Below are 15,599 nucleotides of genomic sequence, written 5' to 3'. Positions count from 1 at the left end.
CAAGCATCACATAATGGCCTGCAACACCACGTGACTACACATCACTGGCATGCAAGCATCACAGCATGGCCTGCAACACCACGTGACTACATGTCACTGGCATGCAAGCGTCACAACATGGCCTGCAGCACCACGTGACTACCCGTCACTGGCATGCAAGCATCACATCATGATCTGCAGCACCACGTGACTACCCGTCACTGGCATGCAAGCATCACATCATGGCCTGCAACACCACATGACTACCCATCACTGGCATGCAAGCATCACGTCATGACCTGCAGCATCACGTGACTACCCGTCACTGGCATGCAAGCATCACATCATGGACTGCAGCACCACGTGACAACCCGTCACTGGCATGCAAGCATCACATCATGGCCTTCAGGACCACATGACTACCCGTCACTGGCATGCAAGCATCACATCATGGCCTGCAGCACCACGTGACTACCCGTCACTGGCATGCAAGCATCACATGGCCTGCAGCACCACGTGACTACCCGTCACTGGCATGCAAGCATACATCATGGCCTGCAGCACCACGTGACTACCCGTCACTGGCATGCAAGCATCACGTCATGGACTGCAGAACCACGTGACTACCCGTCACGGGCATGCAAGCATCACGTCATGGACTGCAGCACCACGTGACTACCCGTCAGTGGCATGCAAGCATCACATCATGGCCTGCAGCACCACGTGACTACCCGTCACTGGCATGCAAGCATCACATCATGGCCTGCAGCACCACGTGACTCCGTCACTGGCATGCAAGCATCACATCATGACCTGCAGTACGACGTGACTACCCGTCAGTGGCATGCAAGCATCACATCATGGCCTGCAGCAACACGTTACTACCCGTCACTGGCTTTTGCTAAATGGTACAATTGTGTTCGGTATTTTTCGTGTGTTAATTATCGGTAAACAATATCATTATTAGTCTTCATTTAATTTGGTAATATACGTATTAAACTTAAAAATAAACATACCCCTTGGCACCCAAGGGAGTGGGGGATTTTCGCAAAATATAAAAAGAAACCGTTAAAAGATTTCTTGTTTGATTATTAGTACCAAAATTTTTACTGCACTAAAAAAAAACAGAGATTACATTCTTTATCTTTAAAACATAAAAACTCCTTTATCACCCATCAGAGGTTGAATTTTGCAAAAATATAAATATTGTGGTTTGAGTATATTTGGTATGTTAATTTTGGGTACACGGATAATTTTCCTACGCTTGATTATTACCAGAGATATAATTAATTTTCTTAAAAAATTGTCACCCATTTTTCAACCCTTAGGTGTGGAATTCTGTAATTATATATAGCCTAGTTTGTAAGTTTCTCAGAGACCTTTCTAATAAAAAATATTGGGCCTTGTACTTATATACGGGCGTTAGAAGTTATTCTCACTTGTCTTAGTAAAAAATCAACTTTAATGTTGCATGCAAATAATTAATAAAAATAAAATAATAAAAGGGCTATTGATATTATAAACACATGTGGTAAAGTATATATTTAAACAAATTCAATACTTAGTAAACCATGTTTATATATTTTTAACGTAACAACGTCTAATAAATCGATGAACGCTGGCTGGCTTCATGCACGAAAAATTGTCCCACTACGGATGTGTCCTGTTTACGCATGCGTGGCATCTCTCTGGTATGTTGCGGACGGTACAGAGAACTCGGCCGGCACGTGGTGGCGTACTGCTCAGGTTTCACCCCGCCATGCTGCAGGGATAGGCGGGTCGCGCCGGTTGGATCACGCCTGCGCATGTCGCCACACACGGCTTGGGGCAGACGACCACATAGCGGGGTTCGAGGTTATTGTTGTGCACCGCGCCACGGGAGTATATTCGCAAGGAAATGGCGTTCTTACAAGTACGTATTATTTTAATTACTAGTGTAAATCAGTATATTTAAACAGTGTTGTATGAGTATTTTTTTAACTGTGTAGCTAAATATTTAATGCTGGTATGATACTTTTCACACTTTAGTTTGACATTGGTAATTATTTGTCATGAGGTATTATTTGATCAACTAAATCACACACCGTATTAAAGTTATGAGCCCACGAGCGTGTAAATATTTCGAGTCCAACAGAGAATATGCTAAAGAAATTCAAACAAATATCGTGCGTGGAATAATATTAATTTATAACATCTGAAACAATTATTTCCAATATGGCCTTGTGGCTGTGCGGTTAGCAACGCTGACTACCAACCGATAGATAGAAAATTTAAAAAAAAAAAATTTTCTCAAAGAATATAATATATTTAATGCCTAAATGGTTTGGTTGCGGAAACCTATTACGGCTCAGTCTCTGGCCGAATATATTTCATTTTCTTCTGGATCAATAATTTCATCAATGTTTTGTTATGACGTTGTCACGTTAAACTATCGTCCGTAAACCGACTTTACAGACAACCAATTTTTTTTATTTAGTAAAATATTTTTATACATTTTAGTAATGAAAATATATAACTATGTTATTTTTTATTATAAATAATTCAATAATTTAATAAACAGTAAAGTAATAATTTGTCATTTATAATGCTAATAAATTATACGTACGGGAACATAACCACACATACTCCCGTAAAAACAGCCAGGAGACTAAAAACCTTCAACAGACACTCCCTACCAGCGACAATGGAAACTTACAAGCCAAGTATCGTATACAAACGGAATAATAATCTTTTTACATACATACACTTGAAGAAGTTTATAAACACAATTTCTATCAGTAATATTCACAATAAATAAATGTTTTTAATGATACTGACCAGTATTTAATGTTAAGCATTAAAGTATAAAATTTATAACCACATATACAATTTATATTTTCATGTTTTCCTTTCTTTGTATGTATCCTTTTTTTTTCATCCCATACAATTTCAATTGTATGGTGCACACACATCGTAAAAACTCACTCTCACTTTTTTTTTCATAACATGCCTAAAGAAGCATAACTTTGAAAATTCATCAAAATCCGCCAAGTAGTTTTGATTGATGTTGGAACAAACATACAAACAGACAATATGAAAAACTGACGAACAGACAAAATGTAATAACTATATTTTTCAGTTCTTGATGATGTAAATAGTCAATTAGTATTTGTTTTATTGTTTTGTTTTGTTTTTTCCATCCTTTCATCCAAAATCCAAACTTTTTACCTCTAACAGTTTTATTATTAGCATAGATAAAAATAAATTTAGCTAAATTCATACACTAAATAAGGCATTTTTGTAAATTAATTTTATATTACTCAAATCAAGATAGCCCACGAGAGATAATGTTTTCCTTTAGCAGACGGAAACAGGACGGCCGCCGGAAATGACGTAATCCAAGATGGCCGCCGAGGGGTATGGGGTGGGCAGCGAGCACGTACCTGCAGCGAGCGCAGCACCTTGCCGAACCTCGCGCGCGAGTCCGAGCGGCGAGCGGGCAGGTGCAGGGTGTCCCGCAACTCGGCGGCGGTCTGGTTGACGGCGCCCTCGTACAGCATGGCCAGCACCACCTTCACGCCGACCGGCGACACCGCCATGTTGCCCGGCACCATGTCCGAGATGGTCTGCGGACACGGCCTCGCACTGACCGCACTCACCGCACTCACACCTCCACTCGTAACGATACCGTATTTAAGTATCCTGCCTTCTTTTATTTATTAGAAAATTGATGAAAATAAAAATTAATTAATAAACAAAAATAAACAAAAATATTTACTCGCTTCAAAACAACTACCTACTCAAGATATCAATAATTATTGATCGATGAATAATGAATGATTAATTAACAATAAATATTGCTCACTGTTGAAATGCTAACATCACAAAGTAAATCTGTGCATGTTATTGAATTCTTCGAACAATTCTGATATTTGTAACACGCCAAACCTCTGAACGAAATATGACATTCATAACAAGTAGAGCTATGTGGGTAATGGAGGGAGTGTCTCAACAGCGCTCCTACGCTATTAGATGAACGATAAAGAACGCGAGCGTGCTTGTGGCAAATATAAAATTCAAGGCATTCCCAGCTGACTGTATACCTATATCTATTTTCTGAAAAGAAAAAAAGAGCGTATACGCACACGCTCTGTCTTATTCTTTCGTCCATCTAACTCTCGCGGTGATTTTTTTCTTATGGACGGGCAACGAATGATCACACAAGGAATAGAACGAATACGAGTCCAGCAAGGTATATAGCATATATATCCCTCTGGAAAAGTACTTGGTCTGTCTTTTTTGCGTCAGAAATGTTTCCCAAAAATATTTCAAGAAAACGTTGCATTAAAATTAGAAATTGTAGTAAACTATAATCCCGCCCAAAATGTTTCACTATATTAATACAAAATGTTTTGTCATGTTATTTTTCTATTATCTTTTTTTTTCAAATTAATGATTCCTTAATAATAGAATTCACGAAGAATTGTGTGGTGTTAATTTAAAAAATAGTGTGTATAGATAGACATTAATCAAGCTTTAAATGTTATTTAACATATGTTAGATTTACATGTGTATGTAATTAAATAGATACTTGGTCCTATCGAGGACTGCCAACGCCGTACATGTCCTCGCATACACTGACCTTGCACAGCAACCAGTCGAAATCGTCGAAGCTCTCGCCGTCGTGCGGCACGAACTCGTCGTAGTCGTCGATGTCGTCATCCTGGGCAGCGGCCGATCCCACCAGCACCAGCAGGGCGGCTGTGGAACACAAACAAACTGCAGGCCACCTCTCTCCGAGAACAACATGAGCTCTAATAAGTGTGGTTGCTAATGTCAAAATTCTTTTGCGCACTTTTATAACAGTTTTTAGGCGCCAGGCATTGAACTAGCGAGTATTCGCGTCGGTATTTCTTCTGTGGGATTTTAGTCCGTAAACCTATCATTCTATCATGGAATATTAAATATAACGGATTCCTGAATTTATCTAACCTACTTTTAATCAGGTTTGGAAATAAAACATTTTTTTAATACAAACATTAATTTAGTTTATTTTTGGGTTTTTTTGATTATGTTTTTTAATACATTCGTTATTTTAGTTCTCAGCATGTTCAATTGTAAGCCATACAACATCCAGCTTTCTGCCACTAATTTTGAATTATAAAAGTTATAAAATCAAAGAACTGATGTACAGCAAATTTGCACTTCCGACTGGTATTTCGGACTGGAGGGTTTTTCGGTAAATATCTTACATCGCAACTATTCTGCAAAGTAAAATAAAATTATGAAAACGCCATTTTCCAACACTAGAGACATTCCTGTTTTCACCATGAAAACAATGTTGAAAAATTCCTATTAGTTTCAAAGAAATCCAAGTTTTTATCTCACATTTCAATATCTGTGCATTGCCACAGTCGCCGCCATTTATTGTTTACCCGCACGGGTTATTGTGTTTATTTTAGAGAACTTTACTCAACTGTCATGTTTTATAATAAAAGTAGTTAATATGATAGTGTATTGCATTTGTAGGGTAATAATGTTTATATTTTCTATTTGTTGGTTCTTTGTCCAAATATCATTGAATTAAGAAAGTTTTTTTTTAACATTTCATTTAAAGAAGTGTTTTGAAGCACGTAGTAACGAACGACTCATAGGTTACGTTAGCAATTTAAAAAAAAATACTTTAAAATATTGTAGACGGTTCGTTGGGTTAGTAGTATAGTTACATTAAAAATTCTGTAAATTTATGAAAACGTTTGGTTATGTCAGGGTAGCTATACATCTTAAATTCGTAATTTCTAAGCAGCCATAAGAAATATTTTATAGTATTTTTAATGTAGCTATACTAACCCAAACAAACATCCACAATGTTTGAAATGTTGATAGCCTCACCTAATCGACCATTCACAATATTTGAAGTTCTTCAGAACACACACACAATCCAACACTGGCTAACTTAATGAAGGCGGCAACGGTAATGCACAGATATTGAACGTCTCTAGTGTTGGAAAATTGGATTTTGCTATTTTCATAATTTTATTTTTACTTTGCGGAAAAGCTGCGATGTAAGATATTTACCGGTATTTCCGTGCTGGAGGGGGATTCTCCATAGGATGGGTGTTTCTCACAGCATGGGATTTACAGTACAGTCAGGGATTTTCCACAAAATAGGATACATTTTTTTTAATAATAAATATATTTACTTTCTCATTTTTTTTTTTACTTCTGACTACAATTGACTAATTAATTCAATTTTAGAGGAGTATTTAACTGGGTATAATTTACAACTCATTCGAATAATTTACATTATGAGATAATGATTAGTATGTAATTATTTTTTCCTGCATCACAAAAAAAACATTAATGAGCAAACTACTGTAGTTATTAGAGTAGGATTAGATCTTCCATTAAAATTTATTAAGATATTGTATTTAAAAATACATTTTAAAAAGTTTTGTTTGTAAAACATAACCTGATTTAAAACATTGTGGTTTAAATCAGCCAAACCCTGCTTTTAATACTGTGTCCAAATAGTTTATATATAAAAATCCCGTGAAACAAGACATTTTATCCTTAACGTCGGTAATAAGACATCTTAAGAGGCCACTCCAGTGTTTCAGGGGCACTACGCAACCCGCGTTAACCTCATAAGATTCAATGCTATTTTCATTGTGCTTATAACTTATTAACTAATATAGATTTCGAAATGATGCTTGCTTGATATGTAAGACAACGATGCTCTTATCAAAGCCCCTTTCTTCAAAAACGTGCATAAATTATGGTTCAAACCTAGACAATACACTTATGCATATTAGTAAAGATTAGAATAAAAACATAACTTATGCACGTTTTTGAAGAAAGGGGCTTTGATAAGAGCATCTTGTCTTACATATCAAGCAAGCATCATTTCGAAATCTATATTAGTTAATTAGTTATAAGCAAAATGAAAATAGCATTGAATCTTATGAGGTTAACGCGGGTTGCGTAGTGCCCCTGAAACACTGGAGTGGCCTAGTAAAAATGTTTAGCGCGTGGGGCCACTGGCCACGTGATACTGCCAGTAGTTGGGCGTGGCGATATACCTGAGCCTGTCCCCTGCGCCGCGGTGGAATGAGGAGAGGGCGTTTCAGCGAGGGGGGCGGAATAATGGGAGGGTTGTCATTGTGTGGAGTCCATTTACTACTTATACCTGCGTTATCTGCGAACAAGATCGTGGCAAGAAAGGTGAGTGTTTTTCCCTTTCGCTACATTCAACCAAAATATAATGTTCTCGCATTGCCTTGCTTGCTTCCTGACAGTGTTTAACTTGAAACATTAAATTAGTGTTGCGATCCAGTCCATATCCATGAAATGCAAACAATCGTCAATTCTGTTTAAAACATGTATTTTTATTTTTTAATTAACTTTCTACATAATTAAGAGATTTACATACATTACAAAAAATGCTGTCACCAACAATCGATGCGTTAGCTTGTGTTTTCAGAAAAAATTTGGAAACATTATATCATTAAAAAAATTTCCAACATTATACTTTCGAACTGACATTTGTGTGATGAATGGTTTTGCACGAACAGTCACGCTTTCATTCATAAAAGTCTTCCGCACCGCGACGAGAAATCACGTCCTACTAATAGATTAAGTAATAAAACTGGGAATAAAATGATGAAAATAATATTAAATATTTTTATCTTAGACACAAATCAACTTTTGAAATCGCAATAACGAAAAACAAATTTTTAACTTACTTCCTGAAGAAAAAGTACATGTCAAACTCACTTTAAAATTCTGTAAAGAAAAAAAATGTCAGGAACAAACAAGTGTTCCCACCAACGACACATCGTCTACTTTGTATTCTAGGGTTCACGTCGTATTTAGTTACACTAAATATTACTGCATATTATTATTTACTGGCACTTATTACATGTTTAGCATTTTATTTTATTTTTTGCATATTTTTTTAATGACTTTAACGTTGCATAATATGATGAATAAGTATACACGAATGAACTGGAATCCCGTTCCGAGTTACATACAGACTGTTTACTACGAGCAGTGTAAATTTCTTAGCTGTTGCAACATCGGCCTACAGGTGGATTCAGACTGCAGGCTTAGTCAGTCACGCTGAATCCACCTGAGTTCAGATTTTATCGAAAACAAGTGCGGGTGGTATGTAAGAACTCAGTGTGCACTGACTGTTGTGCTCAAGGTGTCAGTGAAGTGTATAGCTGGAATCACGGGCGAAAATCTGTAGGATTCCCACGAGGCCCACGGGATAACGTGAATTTTTGCAAATGCAAGCGGGCCCCCTCAGACGGACTTTTTTTATTTCAGGGAGGTTTGGGGCCACCCTGAGATTCTCACCTCGTCCAAGAATCTACGCATGCAGCTGGAATTAGTTTTTAGCCAAGTACGACATTTGGTGCTGTATTTAGGCTGTCAAAGAAGATACGAAATATGGCTGCTTTGATAATTGACGATAACTCCTTTTTATTGTGAAATAGTACCCATCTACAAAGAAATCCCTAAATATACCACGACTACTGTTTGGGATTTTCTATACAAACTATCAAAATAATTTTGGTTTCGTCACTGTCACTAGCTGTTATTGTATCATACGAAAACATGTATGTTTTGTGTATTAATTTACGGTATTCATCTCTGTAAAAAAAAATCTTTTTTGGTAATAGAGTGTAAGCAAGGTTGAATACAATGGCTAATTTTAAAATAAAAATAGAATAAAGTATTTTTTGATTGCAGTAGTTCAAATGTTTGAATTAATTTAGTTGTTTGTTTGAAAAACCCTTCTAAAATAAAAATAAAAACTACCTAGGTACTTCCTCAATAGATAAATAGTGCTTGAAGAGTTCACACGCTTTCATAAATATTTAAACGCCAACATTTCAAATGTAGATTTCACATAATGATAAAATCTTATCTATTTTCATGGTCACGCCTAATGGAAATAATACACAACAATTCGTCTTATAAGTATGTTTTTTATGCTTTTAATAACTAATCTACACATGAGCAAATTTCAATATACATAAAACTGAGGAACTCTGCATTACATTTTTAATCTGTGTACAACACTAATAGAAATTGAAGCATAAAATAACATTTTTATTTTTTAATTAATAAGTATTTCATCAACGTGAGCTATGCTTTCATCTCAATGAAGCCACGCTACATAGAGGAAGTGCACATGTATTCAGTCAAAACAACAGACCCTGCGGATCACCGAGTAAACGAATGAATGGAATTCATAGCATTACCAGGGTTTTTAAGACATATTTTCGCTTCTACTCAATCGCAACATCTCACTTAGCATGTATAATGATATGGTTTCAGTAAACATAACATAAAACATATTCGCCCCATGTACAGTAGAGGAAACTAAAATGTTTGGAACACTGTAAACTAATTGTATTTTCATTTCTGTAGTCGCTCGAAGCGGCAAACTATGTATCTTTGTTCAATAAAACTAAATATTAAAACAAACAAACAATAACATTACGTTCGGACAATTCGTTACGTGAAGTGAATGTAATAAAATACACAAGACAGTTACACACACCATTACCAAAACAAAATCCCATAAAAATTATATAATATTACATGTCGGGTAGCCAGCAGCAAAGGGACACATTTTCTATTCATTTAATTAACTTTGACAAAACTTGTAAAACCTGGCATGAGCAAAGTAAGCTAATTCACAATTTTATTTTGCGTCAAAATATTAAACATCAACTAGTAATGAATTAAGAGTTTGCTTCGCTTGGTAGAACAACGAATACAGTCATCTCCAGGTATGAAACTGAATTTTGAAAGAGGGACTCAAGTTTCTGAACAAGTTGTTGACTTTCCTGATGATCCATCGACAGTTCGTAAGCGGTCTCATCGTCGGGATGTCGAGCTTGGGACCTTTTTCCTCACCATAGACCCGTGGTCTGTTCTACCGTTCGCACAGCTATCCCAACCTATACAAATAGCCGAGTGCTACTACTCCCGTTGCTTCTATCATGTTGGAGCTCGCCCGCAGTCGTACTTCCCTATCCACCCTGCGTAATACACGCGTCCTACCTGCTAGCCGCCAAGAACGCGTCCATTTGTGAAACAGCCTCACCCGCCATACTAACTCATTAATTATAATATGCAAAACACAAAAACATTACATATGCGATAAAACAAAATTTTCTGCTGTCACAAGTCGAAGAAAAAGAATCAATTTGAAATATAACATAGACAGATAAATCTAAAATAGAGTTATCGATAGTAATGTTTCAATGAACAGAATAATATATGTCGTTTACACTAAATACGTGTTCTTACTGACAACCGAATTTAAAAATAACATAAATTACTCTTTTTTTTCTTTTTCAACCATAACCGCATAGAAGAAACAATACTTTTGATACAATTTTTTGTATAATTATACGACAGGACTAAAAGTACATTGTACGTAATAAGTATTTGCTTATAGGAATTAATGCTGCAGAATATACGAATAGATTCAAATACATAGAATTTAATATATTGTCAAAATTATTTTATATTATATATATATATATATATATATATAAAGTATTACTTCAAAGGAAATATCTGGTAATAAAAATAAATGAAAAAAAGCATGAAAGATTAAGGATTTTTTTTCAACAACAAATAATTTATGGTTTAACTGCTTTGTATACTATATAAAAACAGAACAAGCTTTCAAAATTTCACAATTTCTTTGATTATCCGTTACATATAGTTATGTTTTGTTTTAACTCATAAATATTTAAGTTGATTGCCTACGTCACGAGTGTACAAAAATTTATTTCACACCGCTCCGGGTTGCAGGTAAAGTAACAGGCGTGCAATTTGATCAGAAACGCGTTCTACTAACTCAGGCCCTTTAATTGGGCGTGACGGACTATGTGCCAAATATGTAAAAATTATAAGTAGGTGAAGTATTAAAAAATAAAGAACTTGAATGCAAAATAATGCATCTAACAAAAATAATTTGCAAGGTTCTTTCGTGGATGTTGTAATGTGTGGGCAATATTTACTTAATTTTGGTTTTTGGATAAATAAATTGTGGTTAGTAAAATTTTAATAATTTTGTATAATTGCTGTAAAAAATTTATTTCCTGCCCTTATTAATTAATCAAGCTGTAGTAATAGTTTATCTGAAAATTTACGTCATCTTTATTAAACATTGCCATTAATTATACTGTTTAACTTCAAAATTGTTTTTGAATTTTGTAATTAATAACGTACCATCCATAACTACATTTGTGAGCGATCGGTCACTGACCTCATCTTCAATCCTCCTCGTGACTCCTGCGCCAGGAGGAACATTTATATACTTCTGACTAGCTTATTTAATATAGAACTTTCCTAGTTTTTATTTTTTATTTATAATTCCATAAACATTTTTAAAACAGTGTAGACAATCAGATATCTATCTAACCAAAAAGCATAGCAAAATGACATTTAGTTTTCAAAATACGATTTTTCTTTTTATTTAAGATACATTTTATATAAACCTACATTTTTGAGTATCAAAAATTTTGTAAATAGTTAACCATTTGGTTAAAACCAGTATAACATTTTTCCCCGGCGTTGTAAGATGTGTAAAATGATTTTGGAAAACTAAAATTATTTTTAAAAATATTGGGTAGTATAACAATTGTTTTTTGAATTTTTATTAAAAATAGAAGGAAAAACAATGAAGTGTATTTTCATGTAAAAGTTAAATATAAATTTTGTCGAATTAGCTAGCGAGACTGTAAAGCCACCAATAAATAGTTTGTACGACAACTTTCAATGTGTTGATTGTTAGTTTCAATACTTTATTTCGTAATGCATGATCTAGTATGGTAAGCTTTAGGATATTTGTAGTTTAAACAAAAGCGATGTTTTAGAGATACACGAATATGTATAGTCACAAAGTCGAGCACATGGTACTGTGGCGAGTCACACTAAAAGCAATTCTGAGAATTTATTTCGGTCACGGGATTACCTGTTACCGTTGCAGGTTGTGGGTTGTCTCCCTCTCACGCACGCACGCACACACAGGTAGCCTGCCTCCCCTCCGGCCACGTGTTCCTCCACTGCGCTACCTGAGCTGTGGGCTGCGAGCTGGCTTCGCCAAGCGGCAGCACGAGACGGTGGTAAACTTTCAGGATTTCCAGAAATTGCGGAAAAGATATCTCGGAATTTAAAGCGATGACTATATGTTTTAAATACATGAATTTCTTCAGAAAAAAATTATCTTTTTTTCTAGACTTGTACTTTTTTTCTGTCATTCTCTTAAGCAGTATAAAATGGCCCCAAAGTTGGACAAGTTGGTGATTTTTTATTTCATATTTTGATAGAAAAAAACAAAAAAATTTAAATATATACAGACAATTCGTGTAGTATCTTCTCGTGGGTGAAAAATTTCCAGATTCGTAGTTTCGATTAATAAAGTACCATCATTATTTTAAAAACATAGTGTTCCGCTATCTTCTGATGCTACTAGGGAGGCCCCTTAAGGTTGAGTCCTAGCTGGAATCCCGGATACTCCGCAACCAGCAGTACATGAAAACACAGTGTCAGGCTTATAAATTTATTTTGTGAGAACTAATTGTGCGATTTTAGTGATTCAAATTTTAAATTATTGATAAAACCGTAGCAATAAACCTTGGAAAATATGTTTTCCCTACTAAATCAATTTCATAAAAAATTATAATAAAAACCTTTAGAAAGTGTATTTAAATGGGTTTATTTCTTCAGCAGTTTGACGATTTCTGACTTTCTAACTGAAATTTCACAATCGTATTTAGTTTGCGAGAAAGCGTAAACTTTTTTGTAGGGTTGTTATGAGTATGACTGTAATCAGTTAGTTTAAAGTTCATTAAATTGATTTTTTCATCAGAGCTGACATTTTTTTGAAAAAAATTAATTTGCCTTTGTAATAAACAGTTTTACACTCAACAGCATGAAAAGCAAAACAACCCTAGAAATTAATGTGAATTTTAATATACAGTTGGTTTCAACTAGCTAACTGCAATACTTTCCTGATAATCATCGGAATACCGAAATAATTGTAAATTGGGTCTAGGATGTGCTGCTTTCGCTGGCTAGTGGTATGTCTGGAAACTACTCGCTGCGACCACCTGCTGTAAGGGCCAGTGAACCCATTGATAATATTGTGTTGTTCAGACTTTTACCCAAACACATTTGACAGAATGGGCTCGCGAGAAATGAATGAATACGTGAAAGCAGTATTGTGCCGAGGGAAAGTGTTTCCTCTCTATGTCATTTAGAAACAGATAAAAACGATATAATTATATCTGAAAACAAAGGTTGAGTAAAAATGTACAAGAACAGGAACTAGCCCAGCTTTCACTTCATGAAAATGGTCAGACTAGTATTTGAACCTGGGTCATCTTGAAAGTTACTCCAGGATTTTATCCGTGCCCTACCTTTTCCTCATGTAAGTCGATACTAGCTGACTATTATTGCCGTTCTTTTATGAAATTAGTGTTTGATTCTCGAATGTTACACTTACATTTTAACACTAACTTACATCGCAGGTGACAAGCTTAATCAAATATGTTTCATATTAATGTTTACGGATAACTGATGAAATGTACAAGCAGTGAACAGGGATGGATTAAGCTGTATGCGAAAATGGCGGTTGACAAGAGTCCCGAATACCCAAAGGGCCTTTTGCTGAGCCCGATAGTTTCCAAGTAGACCTAGTTAAAAACAGAACAGGAAATGTAATTTTTAATTGGATTAAACAATATATTTTAAATGTATAGATTCATAACCGAAAATATGTTCTACTGAATGGGGTGCCTGCGATCCACTTATGAAAATGTACAAAAATTGTATGCATTTTCTTTCCGAAACCCAAACACTGGCGACAGATTTTCTGCACACAGAACCTACATTTTATATCGCCTTCTTGTTGCCAGAACCGGCTAGCCCAAACCTTCAAGGCTTCTCCCAACACCCATATTCTTAGAAACGGGACAATGGTCACCTGGTGAAGGGACGGCACCAGCCAAGCCCCTGCTCCCCAGATGATGTATTAGGAGCAGGTAGCTGGGGCTGTGGAAGGGGGGTTACATGCGCGTGGCTACACCTCACGACCTGGCTCGGCAATTCTAGCTCACTATCCCATTGCAACGTGAGCGGTAAGGGAGGAAGAATGAAGAAATGCAAGAAACGAAGAGGATTTCCTTCTTGCAAGAAGGTTACAAAGTGTGGCAAGTACAAAAGGACACAGCAGAAAAGTGCCAGGTAAGTGCAAAGAATGTAAATATTTTGTAATTTTATTCGGCATGACTAAGTATTAGTTTGCTTACTGATATATTGCATGTTACATTAACAGCTTAGGAAGGCATAGATGGAGGGAAAAGGGGTCGCCTAGTTGGATTTGTCACTTTAAACGGAAAATCGCCTTTGCTTTGTTTAAAAATTGTAAAACCTTTATAGACGATGCTGCACTCACGAAATATATTAATCTGATTACAGATATAACCTAACTGGTTAATGCGTACCAAATACCAGAATCTTACATGGTATTTGTTAGCTTGTAAAGGATTGAGTAAGCAGAGTATTATTTATTGACATATGAAAATACAAATAAGAAAAATTTCTGTTTCCAACCAACGGGATTCAATTCATGGAAAATAACATTAACACTATGCATTATATTGAAGCTATACGTTCTTTAGCATTATAATTACATTGTTTTTGGTTATATTTTTCTGTAAACATTGAATGGGGTATTGCATGAATTTCAGTGACAAAACTGACACAATCTGCATGTACAAAGAAGCCGACGTGTAGTTAATTTTTTAACATTTTGGGTTGATTTGATGTAATCACAGTAGTCCTAAATTAGAGCATTTCAAAGCCCGCACGGCGGTTAATCATCGAAATTCTTCAAAAATGACTCGAAATTCCTCAAAATGACTCAAAAATTTTAAAAAATTTCCCATTTTGAGACAAAAATTTCCCATTTTGAGAGAAAATATCCCATTTTATTAAAAAAAAATTTAAAAAGGTGACTGTGCCCCATTTAGGCTTCAATTCCCCCGGGAAATTTTCTCTCAAAATGGGAAATTTTTCTCTCAAAATGGGAAATTTTTGAAAATTTTTTTGAGTCGTTTTGAGGAAATGTGAGTCATTTTTGAGGAATTTTGATGAAATTTAACACCAAAATGGCCGCCGTGACGTCACAGTTCGAGGTCATTGATCCTGCTCCTCGCTCCTCGCACCAGGCACCTGTCCCAGTAGCCCCATTTACATACTACGTACAAGGTTATGAATCCAAAATTTTAACTGTAGTTATAACTGAGCCTGTATCCTTTATGTATAAATTATGTGCCAATACGTAGCTCAGGGTTTCGCGAGTGAGTGAGAAGTTGTTTTACGGCCCTTTAACAGCTTAGTTCTTGAGAGCCGATGAGGGGTGATATGACTTGAATATGGAGCGACGCCGGGAATAAAATGCGGGAGAAACAGTAGATCCCCGAGAAAACCCGCCGGCCAACGGCATCGTCCCGGTACGATTCCCACATGCGATAATCTGGGTGACCCCGACGGGAATAGAGCCCGGATCGCCTTGGTGGGAGGCTATCGTCCTGACAACTAGA

At 35.9% G+C, this 15,599-nt stretch overlaps 1 protein-coding gene across 1 annotated transcript in view; it reads right to left on the bottom strand.

The window, feature by feature from the left end:
* Positions 1-15,599, bottom strand: part of LOC134541736 (serine protease inhibitor 27A-like) — a 325,260-nt gene that overhangs the window by 166,583 nt on the left and 143,078 nt on the right. The window contains exons 2-3 of the mRNA XM_063385385.1: positions 4,601-4,719; positions 3,402-3,584 (exon numbers count right to left, since the gene is read on the bottom strand). Coding sequence (XP_063241455.1) covers positions 3,402-3,584; positions 4,601-4,719 — 302 coding nt within the window. The remainder of the gene's footprint in view (positions 1-3,401; positions 3,585-4,600; positions 4,720-15,599) is intronic.

The sequence above is a fragment of the Bacillus rossius genome, assembly GCF_032445375.1.
Source record: "Bacillus rossius redtenbacheri isolate Brsri chromosome 4 unlocalized genomic scaffold, Brsri_v3 Brsri_v3_scf4_1, whole genome shotgun sequence".
In the NCBI taxonomy this organism is placed as follows: Eukaryota; Metazoa; Arthropoda; class Insecta; order Phasmatodea; family Bacillidae; genus Bacillus; species Bacillus rossius.
The sequence above is the reverse complement of the archived record's forward strand: the minus strand, read 5'-3'. Positions and strand labels throughout refer to the sequence as shown.